Genomic DNA, 23,428 nt, shown 5'->3' with positions numbered 1-23,428 from the left:
CAGACCAGTGCAACGCGTTCTTTATTTGGACACCAGTCATTTGCTCCAACATAAGTGCTTTTGTGCTTCCTACATCCGCAGCAGGAAGAGTTGTGTTGCTTTAATTACGCTAGCTGACTGCCAGTTTATTCCTACAACTAATGCAGGAATTTTGTGCAAGTACAAGTTCCCTGAGTGAAACCTTGGGCATCTGCTTTCACTCCACTTAAGTACAACCTGTATCCACACTTCCTCCTTTTTTCAACCTCATCTGTAGTTTTTCCCTTATGTCTTATCTGTAGGGTGTGTTATTTTTCATTATTCCTTAAGGCCAAGACTTACAGTTGTTGATTAACTAACTTGTTGGTTGTTTATTTCTAAAGCACTGCACTCTATAGCACTTGACACCAAAATCCTTGTCATTACTCTCCCACAGGCTGAGAATTTGTCTCTTAGTGAGCTCAGCTATTCCCTTTTCCTCTGATCAGCTGGAACCTCCATTCAGACGTACTCGTGTATTCAGGACAGCGTGGTTCTGCTTTATGGTAATCAAGAGGAGGTTAGGGAGGAAGGCTTGGTTTGTAGCCCAGAAACTCAATTTGGAGTCATATGGAAGAGAGATGATGCCAGAAAGCTTTGGTTCTTGAATACAGATTAGTTCTTCAGGAACTGATCCAAAAAGTGGGGAAAAACTGTGTGTCGGGCAGGGCAGAACTCCCCCTTCTTGCTTCGTTCTTCACTAAAGGTCTTAATGATGTCCCTTAAGAAAGTGAGCAAGAAAAACAACAGCCCGCTGAAGAGATGATTTCTCTTGAGGCATGCTTCTTGGAGAAAAAATACTTAATTAAATCTTAGACGCATTATACACTTGTATTTTTAAACCTACTGTATAGGTTTGGCTGGCGACCAAATTAATACCCAAATAAATCATCGCTATGATATTGAAGGTATTATACCAAGCGTGCTCATTGGCGTTGTTTACGCAGACCCAGCTGGTGCTTTTTTGTTGTTGTTGCTGCCAGTCAATACTGAAATCGTTTGTTAATTAAAAGAACAAATTTGTATTTCTTGCAGTTTTTTTAACCCAAATGCTTTCGCCCTCCCTACAGAAGTACCACGCTTTGATCTGCAAGTGCCATATTTCAGCAGTGCATCTGGAGCCCATTTCTGGTTGAAGCTTTTCAGAGCAAAGTTGTAGGGCTGCAGCTTTTAGAGGAGGGGGACACTTTTCCGAGATGAAAGCTTTAGGCTCAAGAGTGACTTTTACCAAATTAGAAGGTCACGGTTATTAAACATAAAAAGCAGCAGAGGAGATTACTAGTTTATAAATGCTGCTACTCAGAATTACAGAGCTACTGTGGAAAGCTGGGAAAAGCTGGTCTAAGGCACAGTGAAACCAGGAAATCAAAACCCTCACTTTTTTATGTCTATATGAGAGGCTAAACTGTTCTCTTTTATAACTGCTCTGCATATGTGCTTCACTTGCAGTTCATTTTGTTCATGCCTTGGGACAAATCAGTGTCCCGTTAAATAACAGAACTCGTCCATTCCTAAAACCTGGTCCTGGGCATGGGGGAAAAAAAGGGGTTGGATGTATAAAAAAACCCACCCGAACATGCCGGGCTCTGTAGGGCAGCTTTGTGGTAGTCGTGGCTGTCCATGAAGCCGTTCTTTTCACGTTGACTTCTGTGGTCTTTCCGTCTTACCCCGAGAGGTCCTGCGCACGTTCAGTCCCACCATAGCTAGTCCCTTGCTTTCAGGCGCTGGTCTCTCCTGGATTTCACAGCCAGCTTGTGCTGAGCGTGTTTTTCCAGGTGCTGCAGTGTTTAGGTTCCTTGGCTTTTTGGCTGTCAGCACCTCCAGTTTCGTGCCAGCCATTGTGCAGTCCTCGGCGTGTGCATGGCTTGTCTCCAGTAGCAAGGATGTGGGGAAATGGCATTCACCTCGACTTCAGCCTGCAAATTCCTATTTCTTTTTCCTTCTTTATTCCCAGAGAACATCCCTCGGGAGACACTGATGCATTTCGCGGTGAGGCTGGGTCTGCTGCGGCTGACATGGTTTCTGCTCCAGCAGCCAGGAGGAAGAGGAGCGCTCAGCATCCACAACAACGAAGGCGCTACGCCCGTGAGCCTGGCCTTGGAGAGGGGCTACCAGAAGTTACATCAACTTTTGACGGAGTAAGGATGATTTTAATGGTTACTCTGCTTGTTTTCCATTCTCTGTGTCATGCTTCCCTTTGCTTCATCCTTGAGGAGTGTCTAAGAGCTATACTCTACCCTTAAAGACATTTTTTTCTATAATTTTGCTTTTACCTTTATAGCTAGAAGCAATGGGGGCGTGTCCTTAGGATTTATGGTAAGTGCAGTAACACTGTTGGGTTCTCCTTTTCTACTGCACATTGTTCTGTTTCCAGCAGTCCCTTAAAGCCCAACATGAGTCACTGTAATATCGCCTAATTAAGACAAACCTTATGCAAACACAAGAGGAAGAGGTTTGCTTCGAACAAGTACAGCTGTCCCAAAGAGCGTAGCTGGCAGGCTTTGTGGTGATGGTTGGGACTGTCACATTCTTATTTCATAGATTTGGAGGTTTTTGGTTAAACAAGGCCACAACAATTTTATTGAAATAAGGCAGCGTCTTGTAGAGAACAAATATCTACCAGGAGAGGTAAGAATTTAGGTAAAAATTAATGCCAGTATTTACAAGAGAAAGTGTGAAGCAGCTAGGTCTTGCCAACTCATAGCCAGTGACTTGCATGAGCATCTACTGCAGCGTTTTACAAGGAATCCTTCAGAAAATGGAAAGCTGTTTTTGAACAGCAAGTGTTTGCAGTACTAGCTTTAAAAGCTGCAGATAATAAAGACAAAGAGCTGAAATAAGTCTGGGGGGTGGGGATTTGTAAAAGAGGAAAGATTTGGTCTGCATGTCTGTTATTCTGATGCCTAGTTCTCTTAAGCTGTGTTATTAACTTTGTTTTTCTGATTTGAATCTGCACATGCTTAGGGTTTATGTTGAGTGACCCAGTGTCATGTTTAGGAGTCTTCTGTGTTGTCTACATTCTCACGCAACATTTCTTTATGCTACAAATTGTAAGCTATTCTTCCCTCTATAGTTGTTGGACAGGATGTTAGAGGCAGAACAAATGAGATCTGCTGCTGGAGTGACTGCATTTAAGTTTCATCTTTAATAATTCAGCCATCCACAAACCAAGTGGGGATGCAGAAGAAGGTGCAGGGTGTAACAGGAGCTGTACTCTAACCATTTTTTTGCCACTGTTGAACCAATAGAGTGGTGGTGGCAGTGTTGCTTCTGTTTTTTTTCCACGTGAGTTCAACAACAGTCACGCTGTGAAAATACTCAATGCTCTTGTGGGTTACCTTGTAAAACAGGAATATGCCAAATTGTCCTGCAACTGTGGCAAAGTTCTGTTAACACCATTAGTCTTACCTTGGAGAATTTGCATACTCTCAAGAAGTTTAAAATAGCCAAAACTTGATTATAGAGCTCACAGCAAAGAGAGCAATCTGAATAGTAGTAGAGCTGTTAATTTAAAAAGAAATGGGAAGTAAACAGAGCTGTTACAACAACTATTACAGTGTATTTGGTAGTGTATTTCACAACCAGTTCCAATAGTGGGATGGCAGTTCTCGCTTGGTGGAAGAAAGAAACGAGCATGTGGGTTACACAGCATTGCCCTCTGCCATTCATTCATGGAGCACTGCTGCGGTAAGCCAGGGGATCTCTCTGGTGACCTTTGCAGCTCATCTTCGAACACAAGACACTGTAGCAACCTCAGTACCGTTAAGGTGCTGCCTCCCCTTCTTTTTAATATATCCTTAAACTGCTTACATGGATTAAGCACAATTATGGCCATTTTTCCTCTTGGACCTGTGGGTGGAAATACGATGCAGAAACCTGACGGCCGTGGCTCCGAGAGCTGTGCTACCTGCGTGCAGTGCTGCAAGCAGGCTGCCCCGGGCCATGGGTGCTGGAAGTCACAGGGCCCCTTCTTGATGCCCAGGACAAGGCAAGGTGCCGTGCTGCGAGCTCAGGGCTGCCCGGAGTGGTGGCAATGCTGTGTGATGTGGGGACTGCCACGGCCCTTCGCACGTGGGGATGGTGGCTGCAAAATGAAGGTGTCCTGTTTGCACAGCAGACATTTCCTGGTGCTCGGTGCTTTCTGCAGTTGCATGGGATCAGGGCTTGAAAATCCCTGCCGGGAGGAGAACTAGTGAGTTTCAGAATAGAGAAAAGCAGCCAAATTCCACGACAAGAGTATATATCATTTATGTGCTGTCAAAACACAATGGATGCTGTACAACCACTTTTCTGCGCTCTGCTTCTGCACAGGCTGTATAATCCACACACACAAATTTGGCACACAACTTGTACCACTCAGCAAAATACTGAGCAGCAATGCATGTTAGCGAGAGCCCATACAAAGGAGTCATTATTTTTACAAGTAATTAAACTGCACTTCACAAAATAAATGAATGCAGTGTGTTTTGTGATGCATTATCCTTGGGGGGATTTTATTGTTCACTTGCTTGCTGATTTGCAGGACCCCATGCTTCACAATGATCCTCCTGGCCAGCATGGGGAAGGGGTGAAGTTTGGCTGTAATTAGGGTACAGGCACAAAACCTTCTCCGCTGATGCAGTTTTGTCTGGGTTCAGCTGCAGAGCAGTCTGATTCAGCCGCAGTGTAAATATTTTTCTCAAAAACTTAATTGCGCCGGTGACATTTTGGATTTCTGTTTGTCAGCCGAGCTTTCCCTTTTCAGCTGCCGGTGTTCATTTGCAAAAATGAAAGATGACTTCAGGCGAAATGGTGCAAGCCTGGGAGTCACCTTTGCTGTAGGCTCCAGCTTGTGAAGTGGCTCCTGCATCCTGTGGCAGGGCCGATGTGTGCACTGCTGCTTTTGAGGCTGAAGCGAGGAGCTGCAGAGGAGCCTGCGTGGGCTGCGTGGGCTGCCTGAGCTGGAGAGCGAGATGCTGATATGCCGATAGCAGTGCTCTTCAGTTGTGTGGCATCCCTGAGGGCGCTCATTTTATCTTCTAGATTAAAGCAAAAGTCTCACAATACAAATGGAATAGGGTGGTGCAGAAGGGTGGGACTTTATTTTTAGGGACAAAAAGCATGGAAGGGTTTTCTCTAGGAATATTCTTCTTTGCTTTCTAGCAGCTCGGCGAGCGGTTGTTTCTTAAATACACCTGATCTTGTATGAAAAAGCCTCGGACACCAGGCAGGTTGCACAGCTCTCTCTGAGCTTCAACAGTTTCTGAGTGCGGTAGGAGTGAATTCAGAAACGGAGGCTCCTTCCTTGAAGCCTGCTACTTCCTGATGTTTAAATTGGGCAATGCTAGCTCCAGGGCGTTGGCAGCCTTCGTCTGCTGTGCTCCTTGGAGAAGAGAGGGCTCGGGAGAGGCAGCGGGGTTGTTAACCAGGGGGAGCACGCTCCGTGCGAGTAACTTGGCCTCTGCAACAGGACAGCTGCATTTTGCACTAGTTGGTGTTTTCAGATCCAGCTCAGCGTAGTAATATAATCTGCCTGCCAGCTCCATGTTCTTCAGTGCTTTGCAAGTCAGGCAAGTAAAATGGCTCCAAGAAAGAGCTCGCGTTCATAATGTCAGAGGAGTCGGAGTGCCATTCTGCGAAACACACGCTGGTTGGTAATCCGATTTCATTTCTACAGAACAAAGTTCTGTCCAGCAACCCAAACCTATCAGTTGTTTGTTTTTTTTTCTTTCTATGAAGCCAAGTGCTTGTCGTTCCTTCCCAGCTGTGAGTGATTTATGCCCCCTGAAAGGGGAGTCAGAGAAAAGTGAAGTCCGTAAGAAAGCATTTTTCCAGTCCCTGCAGAGGGAAGGATTTGGGACTTTAACAGTCTCTTGAGCTTTTTACTCTAACCTTAGTTTTGCTTTTGCTGTTTTCACTGCTTGCTTTTTATTGCTGTGGAGCGCTTCTGTGTGGCTCTGTGTGTAAAACCTCCTGGTAACAGCCAGGAGGCCCAGCGTGTGAAACCATCAGTCACTATCAGCGTGTATTTCCAAAATTAAACCGACCCAGATTTAATTAACACGTACGAGAAATAGCTCCCTGGTAGCAGGAGTGTTTGGTGACCATTTTGCAATACTGGATTATCACTTGCTATTGTTCTGATTTTATGTAAGTAATTGATGGAGTCTGTGCTGTAAGCTCCGTGGTGCCTCTCAGATGAGGAAGCTTTTGCAGTAACTTTACTTTGGTAATTGAATACACTTCTCTGGTTTTCTAGGCCAGAGCTGCAAGAGGATTTGTCTGGCATCTCGTTTCTTTGCTCACCAATTCAGCACGTCCTTTCAGCATGTGTTTTATGTCAGAAGCGTCCAGTTCGTCTTCAGCAGGTGGTTTAAGTGTGGTCTTAAAATTAGGCATTTCTTACAGCGCGCTGCCAAATGGGGACAACAGTTAAAGCCAGACACTTTTAATCTAACGTTGCTGCTAGGTTGTTCCATTAGCTTCAGTCTATGAGCAGGACAAGAGCCGTCTGTGACACAGATGCTTTCCGAAATCACAAATTTCCTGGGGCTGGAAGGTGACTTCAGGGCCGGGTTGTGGCAGTGCACGTAACGGGGTTCTCAGACCCTGTCCCCTCTGTGCCCTTGCCTTATTTGTGAGCTGGGAACTGGCTGTAAAAGCTTCCAGTCTCCCCTCGGTTACTTCTTTCTCCCGTTATTATTATTATCGAGCACGAGTGGGATGCAGCTGGGGACACGCAGGTGCCCCAGAGGTTGCCACCGCAATAGGTAATTTTATTTTTGGCTAACCTGACTCAGCAGCGAAAGAGTTTACTTGAAGTAACACTATCGTCTAGCGTTTTTCCTTCCGTTCTCCCACCCCAAACCAAGCGACAAACCCTTTTGATTGCTATTTGGGGTGCAGGGCAGTAGGTTTTAGGGCACGGCTTGCTCTCATTGTGCAGTCTGTTAGGAGAGGAGAGCAGCTGCCTTTGTCTCTGTAAGTGCTGGCTCAAGATTAACATTTAAAGGAGCGTTCGAAGTCATTAAAAGGGTAATGAGAGAGGAACTGATGAGAGATCCATGTGTTAAGAGGACGCTGTTTGGCTACAGAAGCATGGGAGTAGGAGCGATCCAACAGGATCCGGTCTTGTGGCTGTGTGTTACTGAACTTTGAGATGACTTTTTGGGACGTGATTGTTTCATTGATATTTCTTCCTGCTTGGAAAGATGCTGAGGTGCCGTGGGTTTCCACGGGCCCCAAGAGCACAGCAGAGGAGCAGATGGGAGTGGGAGCAGTCAGGTCTGAACGTGATGGAGCAGGAAGAGTTTGTGCTTCCCTCTTTCCACCTACTCACCCACTGCACGCTCCAGCTTTTCCTCTTTTCCTACCGTCTTCCAGCATCCCTATGAAGACTTGTATTTTTATTCATTGGCTCCCTCCTCCTCTTTGTTTTGTATGTATTCACCTCTGCATACAGAAAAGAGAGGAGAGGCTTCGTCCCTGTGGTAGGAACAGCATTTGGCTGTCTCTGATATCCTGCTTGGCAATCAGAGGTCCTAGGTGGTGACGTTCATGCAAACAGGCCCGTGAGGAGGAGAAAGAGGAGATTTAGAAGAGATTTGAGAAGATTTGGTAAGATATGAGAAGAAATGCCCCCCAAGCAAGTCATCTTTCATGTTAGGTAAGGCTATGAAAATAAAACAGGCTCAAAAATGCATTTAACAACAGACAGCTATTCCATCCTATGGGATGTGTATCATCCTGTTTGGCAAATACATTTGCTGTCAGTGTGTAGTTTTATTTTTTAATATATAATTAGCTTCAAGGCCTGAGAAGTGCGTTGGTTTAAGAGTGCAGCCCCTTTGTGGTAGGAAATAGGTTCTGTTTGCTCAGATAACTGGCCGTGCTCGCTTAGGATATGTGAGTCTGCAAACAGCTGTTGAAGAGCAAGCCAGCTTTCCTCTCTTGTATGATTTCCCATTGTATGGTGTGTTGGCCATGGGACTGAGAAGTTAGCATTAAATATTTTGAAGCCAGTCGTTAAATATTTAATCTGATATTGAAGGATAGGTTGTGCAATCCTGAATTCAGTGCAGTGTCCAAACCCACTGCAGCTCATGTCTGTGTGGAGTGCTGTAAGGGGTTGGTCATCACTGCTGCAGCTGATGAGCTTTAACTCTTTCTTTCCTCCAACATCAAAAGCGGTCCAACTAGTGAGTGTCTTGTGAAATTTTTCTATGTAAGAAACGTTTTTTCCTCTTTTCTTTGGCTTTCAGTACATTTGGAAACACCTGAAGTATGAATACTGTGTTTAAATCACTTTCCAGTGTATGCATTTGCTTTAACCCAGTCTAGCACATAGTAGTTGCACGTTTTCTCAGTCTCCTGTCTGATATGTGCTGTTGATTACAAAAGCAGGGAGGACCAAGAAAATGTTTGTGTGCGCTAGTATTTTGTATGTCATTAAAGACTGTGAGGCTGTTGATGCAAAACTGACCGTACCCCTACGAAGCCGGTAGTTCCCCAGCACTTCTGCAACAGCTGTAAGTTCTGTCGTGTCAAATTTCTAAGAAACAGTTTCCATTTACCTTCCAAAAAAAAAAAGAGTAATAATAATGTTAGAAGGACGTTAAGGGAAGGCAAAGTGAAAATGGACGCATTGGGTCCTCTTAGGAGTAACGGTACTGCCACTAAATATTAATTGCCATTAGTAATGAGCAGTTGCTGCCATTATCCGTAGCTGTTTGTTGCTGGCAGCCTGCAATTTCCTTTGAAGAATAAAGAGATCCGTCAGAGTCCCGTACCCAGTTCCGTGATGGGTTTAGGAAATTGGCTTTCTGTGTTACGGGTTTCTGGAGGCTTGGTCGGAGACTCTGGTGCCTGGTAAATCTGGGTGCAGATTTTCATCAGAGGGACTGTTTGTTGGCTTGACGTCTGTAAATTGTCAGTGGTAGGGACGTGTGGTGCAGCAGCCACCACGGGCAGCTTCCTGTCCCAGTAGGCACCGTTCCTTGTTTATCCCAGACCACAGACACTCCATCTCCTCTTTTCAGTGTGATAATATACCAGCAAGAAATCAGAATTTGACTAGGAATGTGAGATTAAAGTTCAGTTTAGGTTTTATTTGCCCTACAGATAAGAGCATCTAAATTCTAGCATTTCCTAGTTTTTGGCTGTAACCATAACACTGGTTGTTGTGGTGATGGTTTTATGGTTTTTTTTTGTGTTTTTTTTGTTGTTGTTGTTTTATTTCAAGATATTTTATTTTCTCTATCACACGTATGTGGGAGCTGGTGCTTTCAGAGTCGCCCAGCAGCTGTGGCCAGGCTCGCAGTAAGATCCCAAGAGCTGGCAGCGCTGTGGCGTTTGTTTGTTCGGCTCAGAAATGCGGAGGGGATATCCCCAGGAAATAACACCTTGAGTTCCCACACCGCCTTCCTCTCCCGGCTGGGGAACTGTGCGATTCTTCACGGGGTTCTGCCTAATGCACTGAGGCCATTTTGATCCTTTTCTGATCTCTTCCCCACTCTTCCTCTCCCCTGCGGTTAAAACCTGTTATCTGGGTACTGGAAAACCCTTCCCAGCACAGCCAGATTTCAAACCTCTCTCACCGACGGCTGCTTCTGAAACTTTTGAAGGCGGGCAGAGCTTTTCCTCCAGTCAGAGCTCAGTTTTTTTGTTCCCCCCTTCTCACTTATCTTCCCTCTTTATAAAAATATCTTGCTGGTATCTGCAGGAAGCTGGGAGCCGCTCTGTGTCACTGCAGGCTTTCCTCTACCTCTTTCCGCCTCTCCTTGGCCCGGGGCCATCCTATCTGCCCCGCCACCAGACCAGAATAGGTTCAGCACACAAACGCGGCACGGCTCCTCCTTCGCCGGGGACGGCTCTGCTTGGGCACTCGGTGGAGGTTTGAAAAATAGCATCGCTTGTGGTCTTCCTCATGTCAGTAGGCGATGCTGTGGTTTGAGCAGAAGAATTAGCTCCCAGGTCAAGCAGCTCATGGCCCGAGAGCATTTTGGAGGTGGTGAGGGTTTGGGTTTGCTCCTCCTTTTGCGGTGTTTGGGGTCAGCATCCTTCCTTGAGCTCCGTTTCCGCGGACGAAGGGCCGGCTGGTAAGTCTCTCCTTTGTCCTGCAAGCGCTGTTCTTTCTTGAAGCCAGCGATTTCCCTTCTGGGAAGCCTCTGTGCAACAGAAAGCTGGGTCAGAAGCAGCAGGGAGCAGAGCTGGAGGACGTCTTCCAGGTCTCCTCCAGGACTCCTTCCAGGTCTCCTCCACGTGGCTGTGCCCAAGGTGGAGGCACCCCAGTGATCCTGGGGACCTCGTTGGTCGGTCCTTGCCTTTTGAACCAAGTGAGATATTCTCTTCTGGGAAAGTCTGGCTCAGAGGTGGTACAAAGGAAACTTTCTGTTCAAGTATCTTTCAAGTATTTCTGTAGGAAGCTGTTGAAAGAGGAGGGTGAGAAGGAATTGCCCCAGGCTGGTTGGGTGCTATAATAAGACAGATTTCCCCTGTAGCTTAGGCGTCTGTGCTGAATGGAAGCAGATTTTCAGACTACTCGAATACAGGAGTTTCTGTATACGTTTCTTAGTAAATCTTTAGTAAATATTTGCATATTTGTTTTTATCTCCTAGTAGCGCAGCTTCGGTATGCACTTGTACATAATTACAGCTACTACAGAAATTGCTAATCTATGCAAAATGAGCACCTTTCCTGGTGAGGGAGCACTGAGTGTGCAGCCTATAAAGCATAATTTCTGGAAGGATGTGTGTTTTTGTTACCTCCATAGAACCCAGGGCTTGCAGTGAGACAGGCAGGGGACACACAAATGGTTAAGTTCAACGTACAGGGACAAGTGAGCGGGAGCATGTTCTCATGTGATCTACGTGCTCTTGAAAGCAATTGAACAGCAGAAATAGCAGCGAGCCAACAAGTTAACGCTCACTTGTCCTCTGGATGCATCGGTGTGCGAGAGGGATGACTTGGAGGAGTCGGTGGATTGAGACATCGCTGCCAGAAGGTGGAGGTGGCAGGTCGCTGGGGTGGTGGTGGGGATACCACCGTGTTGCAGGGGGCAGCGCACGCCTGTGATTCCCCTCCAGGTTTTGAGGCTTTGAAGCCACCGAGGGCCCTGCAGATCCACAGGCTGCTTTGTGGGCGCATATTTGAAGACGCTTCTAAGTGCACTTGAAGCTGGTGGGACAGCGGAGAAGGCTGTTGCGTCCTTTAAGCCTGCTGATGTTGGCCTCACGAGTGGGTGAACCTGGTTTTTGGGCTGACTGCTCCGTTGTGCTCCGAGTGGCCCGGCGAGCAGTGATTTCTCATACATGGCAGCTGAAAAGGAAAATGCGCCAGACAGAAATGGCTGTGTTTCCTTGATAAAGGAAAGTCATTTATTTAGCCACTTCGCACTCGTAATGGCTCAGATGACTTCAGTGCCTTGATGACCGGTTTTATACAGATCACCACAAAAAACTACGCGTCCTTCTGCTCCTCTACAGCAATATTGATTCTGTTTAAATCAAGAGTAATTCCATAGAAGTCAGTTGAGTTACATCGTGGCAAAGGGCGGAAGGCATAGATTCACTTTGTCTGAGTTTGCTTTGTGTCGTGCTGATTTAACTCAAAATGAGTCACGAGAGGATGTGGGCTGTTGTACCGGGGCAGAGCACATCAGCTGTGTGGCTCTCCATGTCCCCAGCTTCCCCGCAGCGCTCTGCCTGCTGCTGTTGCCACTCGTGGTGGTGTTTAATCGTTACTGCTTCGCTTTCTGAATCGCACGGCTTCCTGGAGAGGTGGCCTTGCCCACTGGAGCGGTTTGCTGCTTCTGAAGAAACCAGTGGGTGAAGGTGCAGCCAGTTGTGTAGTTCTACCTGGCGGACGGTACAAGTTTGCTGCACATGTACCTCGTTGAGTCCCTTCATCATTTTTGTACAGTTACAGCTCTGTCCCAGGCCCTTCTAGGGAAACCTGTAGCTAAAGGGAAATCTGGGGACGCCAGCTGTGGGGCCGTGCTGTCGGCTCAGGCTAGTGCTCAGCAGCTGCAGTCCCAGGGAAGGGACGATGGAGAGGTCTCCGTTGCTCGTGCCCATGAGCAGGTCAGCGTTAGCCCCACATCCTTCAATCCCTGCCTGGAGTTGTCTCTCTCATTAGGGTGCATGATGATGAAAAGGTGGTTTTGGTTTCCTGAATCAGTTCTGATTCAAAATGAAAGCTACAAACCTGAAGCTTTAGATGAACACCTTGATAAGATGACTGCTTCTACAACCCGTTAAAGTGACACTGCTGTTTCTGTGCAGCTCGGTGAGAGCAGCCACATGAAGAATTACTGCTCTGAGTTGTAAGCTTGTGCAAAATCAGGGTCTGATGTCTGAGATGACTGAACAGAGATTTCTATTGACTGGAAGTAACTGCTGAGTTAGTTTTTCATTCTGATCTCCAACAGCCCCCTTTTTCCTTTCTTTTCCTTTGGTAAGAAGAACGTTGGTGTTCTTGCCGCAGAAGGACGGCAGTCTCACGACACTGAGGATGTCTTGTGTCGAAGCAGTTTCACAGGGCAAACAGAATTCGTTTCAGGAGTGACAAAATTGCTGCAATTTGATGGCTGTTGGGTGTTGGTGAAGAGGTGTGCTGGTTTCGGTGTAGAAGTTGTAGTATCTGTGTCATAAAAATCGTTGCTCCCTCGAACTTGTCCCCCTGCAGTCTTTCTTTCAGGTATCTGTTGTTCTCCAGCAGCTACTTTGGTGATCTTCACCTGCAATAAATTCTGTTTAAAAAGCAATTGCAGTGCCCTTTGCTATTAGTCACTCGTGTTCTTCTTGTCTGGGGGAAAAAAGCAGATCTCTCTACCTGAGAAAGACCTTGTGGAGTAGAGCTCGTGGCTGGCGCTGGCTCTAAATCACATTCATTTTCAGGACGGAGACGCGTGCGTGTGTGTGTGTGTCTGTCTGGCCCTGGAGCCATTGATTAGATGACTGTCCAGAGTGAGGAACAGCGTGCGTGTCCTGCCGTGCAGCATCCCTCCTTGCTCGCAGACTAACCTGCGGTGGTTTCTTTTCAGAGAGGAAGCCAGGGAGCCGGACTCGTGGAGCACCTTGTCCCACACGGTGCACACCGGGGAGTACTGCGTGAAGCACCACCGGCGGCTTGATGTTTACTTGCTGACGGCTGAAACCAAGGAAGGGACAAAGGCCAGCCTGGAGAGCGACATACGGCAGCTTCAGCTACACATGCAGAGCCACCAGCACCGGGTAAGGAAACACCTGTGATTATTGAATAGAAAGGGAGCTGGCTGGCTGCTGCTGTTGTGAGCAGCCTGGCACCTGCTGGGGTGTCCACACGCAGGCACCGTTTGGGGGCATGAGTACCAGTGAGTCTAGACATTTGCTTTGGATGTCCTTAGCAAACAGCCAGGCAGACACCTGCCTATTATCTCCTTGGAGCACAGGGAGATCTGATAAAGCCCTGTTAGGAAGCACATCAGACGGGGAAAACCTTCGTGGAGGTGAGGTGCATCGTCCTTCCAGCTGCTGGCAGCCGTTGGGCGGCGTGTGCGCGCTGGAGGGGGTCAGGGCCTGGGGGACTGGCACCCTGGGTACGTCTGTGTTCGGATAAAGATGACAGGGTCGGAGGGGAGAGGGAGGGGAAAGTGTTTGGTGAGGGTGATGGAGAAAGCAGTGGTTTTCTTAGTGCCTTGGTGTAGGATTTGGAGAAGCTCACCTGAGCCACGCGGTGAGTGTGCCCAGAGCCCTGCCCACGGTGGTGCAAGGTGGGGGCTTGGGAGTTTTCCTCTCAGTGCTTGAACATCAGTTCCAAAGGGACGTGTTTGAGAGGGGAGGATGAAGCAGCGGGACACTTCTGTGCAACTTCTCAGAAGTGCTCTGCGTGTGTTGCACAGCTGCCATTGCTTTATCAGTCGTAAATCTGCTGCTGTGGAGGTGTGGGGTTTAAATAACAGTGCTCCCAGGCATTTCTGTTCCTTTAAGCAAGCAAAGAGAGAACTGCAGTCTGCATTGGGCTGGGAGGAAGTTCAGAGGTATCGGTCACCCTTCCCCGAGCAGGAGATGTTAATTACTCCCCATCTCGGCAGGAACTGGTGGCATGAGTGGCAAAGCAGAGCTAACCGTGAAATCGCCTCCCTGCACTTCCCCTTTTCATCAGCTGGCACTAAGGCACGGCTGCACATCGAGCTCGTTCCTTGCTTGCTAGAGCCAGTGCCAGATGGGTACATTTTGTCTGACAATGAAATCGCAAAAGGCTATGTTTAGACTTCTTCCCTGCGCTGTTTCACTTCACATCTAATCTGATTTGGATTTGGAGCGCAGCCCTGTAATGATTGCGTTTAGGTTCATTTAGGGTCGGGTAGAAGCCAGTTGGCTTCTTTTGGAGCCAGTTCTATTTTTCAGGCTATCAGCAGAGTGACTTCACCGAGAGGATGCTGGGGCTGCCGCCGCCCCTCCGGCTTATTCCAGCACAAGTGTCACCGTTGTCTGCGGCCGTCTGTCCGTCCTGGCTGGGGCCCAGCAGCACGGTTCTGTGCTCTGCTGCAGGGTTGGGTGGCCGAGGAGATGATGGTTCTGGTTTTGCTGCCCGTGCTGCCTGCCTCCTGTGCTCACCTGCCCTGGGCTGCCTCCAAAAACACGAGCTGCGTCGTGGCTGGCAGATATGCAGCTGTATGGGAGGTGGGTGGTGGGGTTGTTTGCAGCAGGAGAGCCATCGCAAACACCAGAAGTGCGTTCGGTGGTCTGTGATTCAGTGATTTGGTGGCCGTGGTCAGAGTTTGCAAACCTCAGTGTGGAAAGAACAGTAAGTGCAATATCCTCGACGCAGCAGGGATGGGCTTAGCCACGGTTTGTACATGCAACACCCAGAAGTTCCCTGCAAGTGCGTCAGCTAACACGCTGCTCCTTTTGTTACTCGGGGAGAAAAGGGTTGTTTAAGCTGGCATACTTGGTGTGAAATCCTGTTTCTCTGGGAACTTTTAGAGTCTTAAAGATTTGAAGGAACCTATTTGAGTTAGACTGCTAGGGTGCTTCTTTTTTTTTGAGCATTTTTATGAATAAAGGCAAAAAATACCAGAGGTTTGAACTAGATTCATTAGTGCTGAATTTCTAGGGGGCCACAAGCGCTCGTCACCTGCTGTCTGCGTGTCAGCGTGTCCTCCGAAAGCGTGCAGTGAAATCCCAGAGCCTGCCTCGAGAGCTGGCGCTCCACAGAAAATCAAGGAAGCTCTGCGGGGTGAGCATCCAAGGGCTGAGGTTGCTCGTTAATTTAGCAAGTCGCTTTTTCTGGTATGTGAACGCCTGAAATGCAGCAGAGAAGAGGAAAAAAAAAAGATGATATTGAAACAGAGGTGATTCTTTTTAAATAAAGGTTTGATTGTATCAAGCTTGGTGGATCCTGGACAAGGTGGATATGCTGGAAAGGAAATGCAGATGGGACAAGCTGAGTGCTTTGCTACTGTTCCATGGTATTGCACATACTGATTTTAATACAGTGTTGTCATTTTCAATTTTTTATTTCCGTGTAGGAAATAAATTTCAGCTATTTAATTACGCATGCATTTCTCAGGAGTGGATTCGATGATGAGTTCAGTCCTAGAAGCAGGAGACAGATGACCGGGTTGGGCAGGGACAGCCAGCTGCCTTGTCTGGAGCAGTGTTTAGAGCAACACAGGGAAATGGAGCAACGCAGAGCAGAAGCAGGGAGTGCCGTGGGGCAGGGGTCTGAAGTTGTTCTGCAGCAGTGTCAGCTCAGGCCCCTTGGGACCAGGCGGGTATTCATTTGCATTATGTGGTAGATTGAATTCTGCTGCTGACTGATCTTGTGTTTCAGTGCACTGAAGAACTAAGAGTACAGCTAGCTGAGGAGCGATGGCAGAGGTGACAGAGCCAAACTCTTCTCGGTGGTGGCAGGTGGCGTAGCAAGGGGTTAGAGGGACAAATCTCAGCCTGGGCGGGTCGGACTGGCTGCTGGGAAAAAAATCCTTCACAGGAGGATGGTGTGGGGCTGAAAGAGGTTGCTCACAGAGGTGGTGGGGCCTCCATCATTGGAGGTTTTTGGAACTTGCCAGAGCCTTGCCTGACCTGAGGTAACACCAGTGATAGTCCAGCTTCAGGTGGGAGGTTGGACTAGATGTCCTTCAGAGGCTTCTTCCAGCAACATTCCGGTCGTTCTGATAATGTCATTGTTATTGCATAACAAAACCAGCAGGTAACACGGCCTCGGCACTACGTCTGTAGCTCTGTCCCTAGGGGTTGTGGACGTCAAGTAGGAGCACAGCAGGAGCAGGAGTCGCAGTGAAACAGAGGGTTGTGTTCACAGGCCTCGTACATGGTGGATCCAGAAAATAATCATAATTCATTTTTTTGGTCTCGTTGCAGAGTTTAAGGAAGCAGACGGAGTCTGTACCGGGAGGTTCTGGGAATAGCTGCGGCGGCGGAGCAGAGCCAGGTGGTCACCCAACCACTTCGCCTCAGAGCCTGGAAGAAATAGCAAGAGAAGGAAGGGAGGAAAGTCCATCTGACGTTCACCTCGACAGTGGGCAGCTCTCCGACCAAGCCCACCAGGAGGACAAGTGCCCCAGCGGGAGCCTGGGAGCTGTCAGTGATGGACCAAACGGCTTGCGGAGTCTGGGGGATGTGGAGAGCCCAGCGTGCTCTTGTGAAAGTAAAAATACCGTGACGTTGGGTAAAAAGGAAGAGGAGGGGCCAGCCTCTGCTGAAGGCTCTGGGGCTGTGTCGGATGAAAACGGCTGCACAGCGAGCCCGTATGCAGGCGTAAACGGGGCCGTAAATCTCCCGTCCTGTGGAAATACAGATGAGGAAGCTGGAATGACATCTGCTGGAGTTGTTCTGGATCAAGCTGGCTTGTGCAGTAAGGATAGCACCCATCAGGAAGCGCAGGCTGCCGAGGAACGTGCAGCTGAGAGTGCTGTCCCTGGGGTTCAAACTGCAGGCGAAGCCCCGGCCTCCCCGGAGGGCACGGATGTGGCCATGGGCCAGACCGAGTGCAGGAACTGTACCGGGGCGGCTGACAGGGCGCCGGGCCAGCAGCAGGTAGAGGATGGGATGGCTGAGGCCACCAAAAGGAGGCCTGCGGATCCGGAAGAGCGATTGGCAGCTGAGGAGGAGCCAGCCAGCGCCGCTCAGCCCTTGCTCGACGGTTTTAATGGCACTGACTGTGCGGGTGGGGAGGATGCAAACGTGGGAGTGGTAGCGGCGTGCGACAGTACGAACACAGGTGTTGGCACTGGAGACGTCTCCGTTGATCTTTGCGAGAGCGGTGATAACAAAGAGACTGGAGCAGGCTCACGCACTGATCAGGTAAACGTTGGCCTTTTGGAAAGCCAAGGGGATGCCCGTGTGGAGGAGAGGCAGGATGTCACCGCGAGCACCGCGGCAGCGTTACCAGCAGTGAATGGGGCGAAGGCTCCTGCGTGTGCACCTGAACGTGGTCTTGTTTTGGAAAGCCAGGACAGCACTACGAGTGGGGCGCAAGAAAGACAGGTGGAAGTGGGTGTCACAAATGGCAAATCCAGCTCACCCTCCCTGGAGGACAGTGTGGAAACCGATGGCCCTGAAAATGGTGATGGTGCTGGAGCTAACCAAGGCAGCGCAGAACTTGTGCGTGGCCAGGGAAGCGGTGAGATCGCTGAGAGTGCGGGCGAAGCAAGGGAGGGTGGCGAAGCCCAGAAAGAGGAGTCAGTAGGAACTGATACCAGCAGCAGCGGAGATGGAGGAAGCGCAGACTCTGAAAACGGAGCTCAGGAAGTTGCTAGCTGCTGCCCTTCTGTTGATCAAACCGCTGTTAACGATGCCATGGGCGACAGCTTAAAACTGGATGCTGCTCCAGTGGGAGAGCAGGAGCCTGGGTCGCTCCCTCTGGAGGATGCAAGTGCATGCCTGGCGGAGAAGGAGCCTCCACAAGACGGAGAAGAGGCAGCAGAAAGCCCTCGGGGGCAGGAGGGGCTGGGTGGCGAGGTGAGAGCGCTCGCGCCCCGTCCCGACGCAGAGCACCCGACCGGAGATGCTGCAGCGGCACTTCCCGGGCAGGAGGCGGCCCTGCGCGGTAACGACCCTGGATTGTCTCCATGTGCCAAGGGCGCAGACTGTGCAGAGGATAATTTCGTAGGCACACCCTCTGTAATTCATAATGAAGAATCTAAACAAAAGCAGGAAGTGGCAGCAGCGGCGGCGGCAGGCTCGGCACAGCTGGCCCCGCCGCGCGGCCGGGAGCCTGGCGAGGTAACCGGCGTGCTGGGGGAGCATGCGGGGGTCCCGGGCCCTCCCGAGCACGGCCTCCAGCCTCAGGCAGAAGGAGGCACGGCTGAGCCTGAGCGGGAGGCTTCTGACAGCAGCCAGGAGCAGGTTTTGTCGGAGGAACTGCTTGCCACGGTTGTGAAATCCTCCGCCTGCAGCCCAGGGGGGCCCACGGCCGGCGTCGATGCGGGTGCTGGGCTGAAGGAGCCGGTCCCCGAGGAGTCGGCGGGTGAGGCTGGGGCAGCGGGTGCTGGGGAAGGCACCATGCAAGCAGCCGAGCCGCCGGGCGAATCGCTGGTGGCGGGGAGCAACCCTTGTCCGGACACGGGGCCGCACCAAGAGCGTGGTCCCAGCCCGCAACACATCTCCCCGCGCAGCAGCACCCCCGAATTAAAGGATGCTTTGGAAGTGGTAGCCCCGAGCGTGGCTTTTGAGGCTGAAGAAGCGTTACGGATAGCGGCGATAACCTCCGTCACGGGGTACGAGGAAGAGCAGCAGGATTTGGAGAGTGTCCTGCCCAGGGCAGCGCTGCAGCCCATCGCGGAGGAGCCCACGTGCGACAGCGACTCCAGCACGGACACCGTTTGTCCGGGCAGCGAGGGCGATGCTGCTCCCGCTGCCGCCGCAGCCCAGGGGGAGGTCTCGGCACAGCCCGAGGGCAAGCAAAGCCGAGCCGTGTCGGAGTCAGCCCTCTCGCCCTGCTCCTCCGGCTTAAATGCTGTTGAGTCACCAGAGCATGTGGGAGTAAAGAGTTTGGTTTCGGCAGACGATGGCTCCTCTCCGGATAAAGCTCCTAAAATGGTAAAAAGTTTCGATGCCGTAGTGTTTGCAGCGGGGACCCCTTCTTCTCCTGACCTACCAGCCGCAGGAAGAGCAGGGGCTCGAGCCCCAGCCTGCAGTGGATGTGGGAGCCGGCCTGAATGGAGAGGCGGATTTAAGCTCCTCCGCCAAGAAGACGGACGTCAGCCCGGCACCGCGAGCTGCCGAGCCTGGCACAGGTATGGAAAATCGGGCGGTCTCCTTCTTTGCAGCTTTTCTTTGTCGGGCTGCCCCTAGCATCAGCACAGGAAGGGAAGTGAGTGCATGAGGCCTGCCTTACAGAGGAAGTGGAGGTGTTTGGGGGTTGCTTTCTTTTTGCTTTCGTGTCTGAGAAGTTACATATTAAAACTTGCGGCCCAAATGCGTGTTTCTTGTCTGGCACTGGGGGCAAGGAAAGGACATCATCTCCTATGAAGCCGTGCAGAAGAATTTCTAGCACGTAAATCCCTTCTGGGGAAGGAATGAATGGGAGGGAGATATTTCGACCGCCGTATCTTCAAGTTACATACTTCGTTGTGGGCCTCAGGGTTTATTTGCTTAGTGCTAATTTGAGCTATTCCTTCACTTTTCCCCCCCGTATTTTTGCTAGCGTACAGTCAGAGGATACGGCAGCGCTGCCTTACGTTTTCTTTCCTCCCTGCTGGAACAGCTGCCGGTGTCCTTCTGAACTGTGCAGAGCCACGTCCTAATTGGCGGGGTTAGGTCATTTAGAAGAGAGGGCCAGCCCTACCCCCTCTGCCTTTTCCTGTCTGCGAAGCTTTTGTCGGGCAGAGCAGCCGGGGTGTTTTCCAGTGCGCTTGGGCAGGGCCGGAGCTCGCCGGGAGTTCGTTCCCTGCTCGCTGGGGCCAGCTGGAAGCGGGAGCAGCGCTCCCCTGGGAGCAGGGATGCTGCGGGACAGCGGCGCCTCGCTGGGGATGGCTTAGACCCGGTGCCCGTGCAGCACGAGCTACCCGAAAACGCCGTCAGGTAACGCTGAGAAAGGGGAAACAGACCTGGGTAAATGGGCTAAGGGAGAAGTGAGTTGGTCGCTAGAGTTAAATCAGAGGTGGATTCGCTCCTGAAGCGTGGAGCTAATCTGATCTTTCCATTCCACCTGTTCCGGCAGCTGTTCAGCGCCAGCAGCTGAACTTTTTCAGTTGCCAGTTTTTTCTTTTCGCTATGAGAAAATTACACAGTGCATCCTATTTCACAGCACTGAACAATCAAAGGAAGAAAAAAAAGATAGAAATAAATTAAAAAAAAAAATGCCATGATATAAATCATGAAGTTCTAAAGGTTTTTCACTGATTTAATGCTGGGAGCTTTTACTTCGGTCTAAATACAGGATAGAGTGATGGCAGAGGATTCGGACTGGTAAGTGATAGCAGAATAACTGGGGGCAGGGGAAAGGTTTGATTTTTGGAGGGGTCACTAGTGGGTGGCTCTGGCAAATACTGTTTTCTTTGATCTCTCTGAGTTTTCTTTGAGTTCTTTGATTTTTAGAAAGTTTATTTGTCAGGAGATAATCAGTAAACGTTAGTCATTAGTTCGTTAGTAAATAAGTAGAGTGCTTTAAAGGTGGATTAGAAAGCTGTTTTCAGAAAGAAGTTTATTTTTGTGCTCTGGCGGATTGACATTTCAATGGGATGGGAGTGGCTGTAAGGCAATACCTGGGAGTGTTAGCTCTGGGAGCTTCTTGGGTTTTGCCTCATTACAGCTCAGGTCTTTATCTCTGGCTGGATTCTTGGAGGCACGATGAGTTCTTTTAAAAGGAAATGGAACGAAACAGCCCAGTAAGGTAGTAGCTGGAGTAAAAAAAGTAACAGTAAGGCATCGTTCTGTGTTAGGGCATGGAAGGGGAAAAAGAGGAGGTGATCCTGATACAGGCTTAAAATGCGTAAGGATTTAGGATTAAAAGACCTGGGAATACAACGGTTTATTGTCCTGTAAAATAGGATCTAGAACTGTGAGATGGCAGCGATTCGGGACACGGGACTCGTTGTTTGTTGCTGTTAGTGTGTACATCTCTGCGCGTTGATGGCTGCGCTTTGTGTGGCACGTTCTGCGTGCTCCTTCTGCGGCAGCCTTCAAGGCTTTGTGGGAATTCCTCGTTGCTGTGTCAGTGTCGGGGAGTTTTCCCTGCAGTCTGGGGTTGTACAGAGGATTTTTTGAGTAGTCGGTGCTCTGAATGAATCAAATCTTTTTTTCAAGAGCCGACAATAAAGCCTTCTCAAAGGAAGTGCAGGTCACGAGGCCGTTTCTCAGAAACACGTGTGGTCAGAGGCTTTTATTGTCATGCTAATTTATCAGACACGCAATCAGCTGGTGCTGCTGCTGCCATTCCTCCAAATCAGAAGTTGAACTCTTTAATTTCTTTTATTTATATTGTAAAATTGCCCTCAAATATATACCAGTTTTTCTCATCGCATCTTACTAGTTCCAACCTCACCCCAAAACAGAGACCTCAAAGGGACAATCATCTGATCCAGATAAACATCTCACGTCTGATCACAAAATTGAAGGAAGGTGATGGATGTAGGAGATCCTACTTCCCTAGGGTAGCTCCTCATGCTCTTAGATTTCGACTCAGAGCTGTGTTACAGCCAAATAGTGGGTCCTTCAGTGATGTTATTTGCAAGTCAGGCAGAGATAAGCTCCCTGTTTAACAAGCAGGCAGTTAGGGTTTGAAAGCACGCCACGACAGCTAGGCTGGGCACCGAGAGGTAAGAGAATGTGTCTGAGGAATTCGGCTGGTGCTGACAAAACACCTCCAGGTAGATGCAGCTTCTCAACAGCAAGCGACCCTGGCTGCATGGTTGGGGTCTGGCATCTCACATTTACAAATACCATAACCACTGCTCCCAAACTCTTCTTCTGGGAGAAATTTCCCTGGTGTATCTTCTCGTAGATCTCAGCCTTTAAAGCAAACCCCCATTGCCAGGTAGGAGCACATCACCCTATTTGAGTTTTACCACTCCTCACCTCGTGGTGACGTGGACAGGCACTCCCTACAGTTTCCTTCCCCTTGTGGAGGAGCAGGGTGAATCGATAACGAGTGATGCTAATGACACTGCACTTGTGGTAAGGTGCTCTGTGCCCTAAAGGCCTGTGGTGATATTATAATACCAGTCTCTAGTTTGAGGTTATGCTTCTGAGTAGCAGTTTACGAAGAAGTGACAGAGTGCAAGAAATGATCCCCTTGTGTTTCACCCTGAGGGCGACATGGAAGTGAAGCACCCAAGCCTCAGCGCACAAACCATGTGTTTCTGCTGTTTAAAACTCTCGATTTTTATCTAGCCCGACAATAAAATGAGGGTCTGATCCTGCTAGGATTGAGCCGAAATGCTAATTGCTGACCTTAAAGGGAGCAGTGTTCTTGACACACTGTTCAGGACATGAAAATGCCACAAGCACCGCCCGGGCTGTGCTTTCAAGGCCATTATCAGGGAGGGGATTGTCTTTAGGGTTTCTGCTTCTCAGATGGGGAAGCAGAGACTCTGCCCTAGTAACTCATTCAGATGCATGGAGGAAATCTCAAGCAGAACTGGGAATCTCCTGATTTTCTTCTGATGCCTACAGCAGCGTTTGGCCCATGGCTTGTTCCTCCAGTTCTTACGCCGCCCCGAGTATCGCTGGGCTGCTTTCTTCCGTCCCCAGTGCACCAGCACTTTCCTTCTTACACCTTTGGACCAACCTGTCGGCTGTCAGGGCACATTTCTCCCCATCACGGCATTGCTGCGACCCCAAGCAGTTCTCCTTGTGACCCTGATTTCTGCTTTGCCAGTAAATGGGACTTTCAGAAGCTCGTAGTGTCATCTCGGATTTCTGAGAGTCTGCGCACAAACTCATCTAACTGAGACAAAATTATGCCAATTTGAGTTAGTAACGTCGGGTTATTTTATCAATAGTGCGTTGCAAAACCAGATATCCCTAAAGCCCCAAAGTCAACAACAGATTTAATGCTAATGGAAGGCCATTGGCAGCAGTCGCTGCAGCAATTTTCCAGTTGAGATGGAGGCATCCTCTTGCAAAATCCCCTCCTCGAATGGGAAAACTCGCTGCAAACAAGCATCTCCCTTTAGAAGGCGACGCCATTCATGGGGTGTTGGGTTTTAGGAGAAATGAGAGTGAGCAGGATTAGGGCAGGGCTTTAGCCCTAACACAGCCACTCTCCAGCCTTGACCAAGTCTCTGCGCTCCTCCACGCTGGGCTGCGTGGCCATGGCGTGGGCATGGCACTGCCACAAGCCCCTGGGGAAAAATAAATGAGTTTGCTCAAACAAGCTGCTTTGCAGACAGTAATCCTGTCATCAAAGCATCATTTTCTTTACGTTAATTCCTGGTGTTCTCGGGTGTTGTGAGAGCCGTTGGCTTAGGGGAAAAAGATTTTTA

General features: G+C 49.5%; 1 protein-coding gene across 1 annotated transcript in view; it reads left to right on the top strand.

The window, feature by feature from the left end:
• Nucleotides 1-23,428, top strand: part of AKAP13 (A-kinase anchoring protein 13) — a 218,867-nt gene that overhangs the window by 97,291 nt on the left and 98,148 nt on the right. Inside the window, 4 exon segments of the mRNA XM_050712981.1 lie at nt 1,973-2,156; nt 13,040-13,229; nt 16,362-19,121; nt 19,123-19,237. Of these exon segments, the coding sequence (XP_050568938.1) occupies nt 1,973-2,156; nt 13,040-13,229; nt 16,362-19,121; nt 19,123-19,237 (3,249 nt within the window).

Source organism: Cygnus atratus, chromosome 11 (assembly GCF_013377495.2).
Source record: "Cygnus atratus isolate AKBS03 ecotype Queensland, Australia chromosome 11, CAtr_DNAZoo_HiC_assembly, whole genome shotgun sequence".
NCBI classification, from domain to species: domain Eukaryota; kingdom Metazoa; phylum Chordata; class Aves; order Anseriformes; family Anatidae; genus Cygnus; species Cygnus atratus.
Note: the sequence above shows the minus strand (reverse complement) of the source record. Positions and strands in the feature narration are given on the sequence as shown.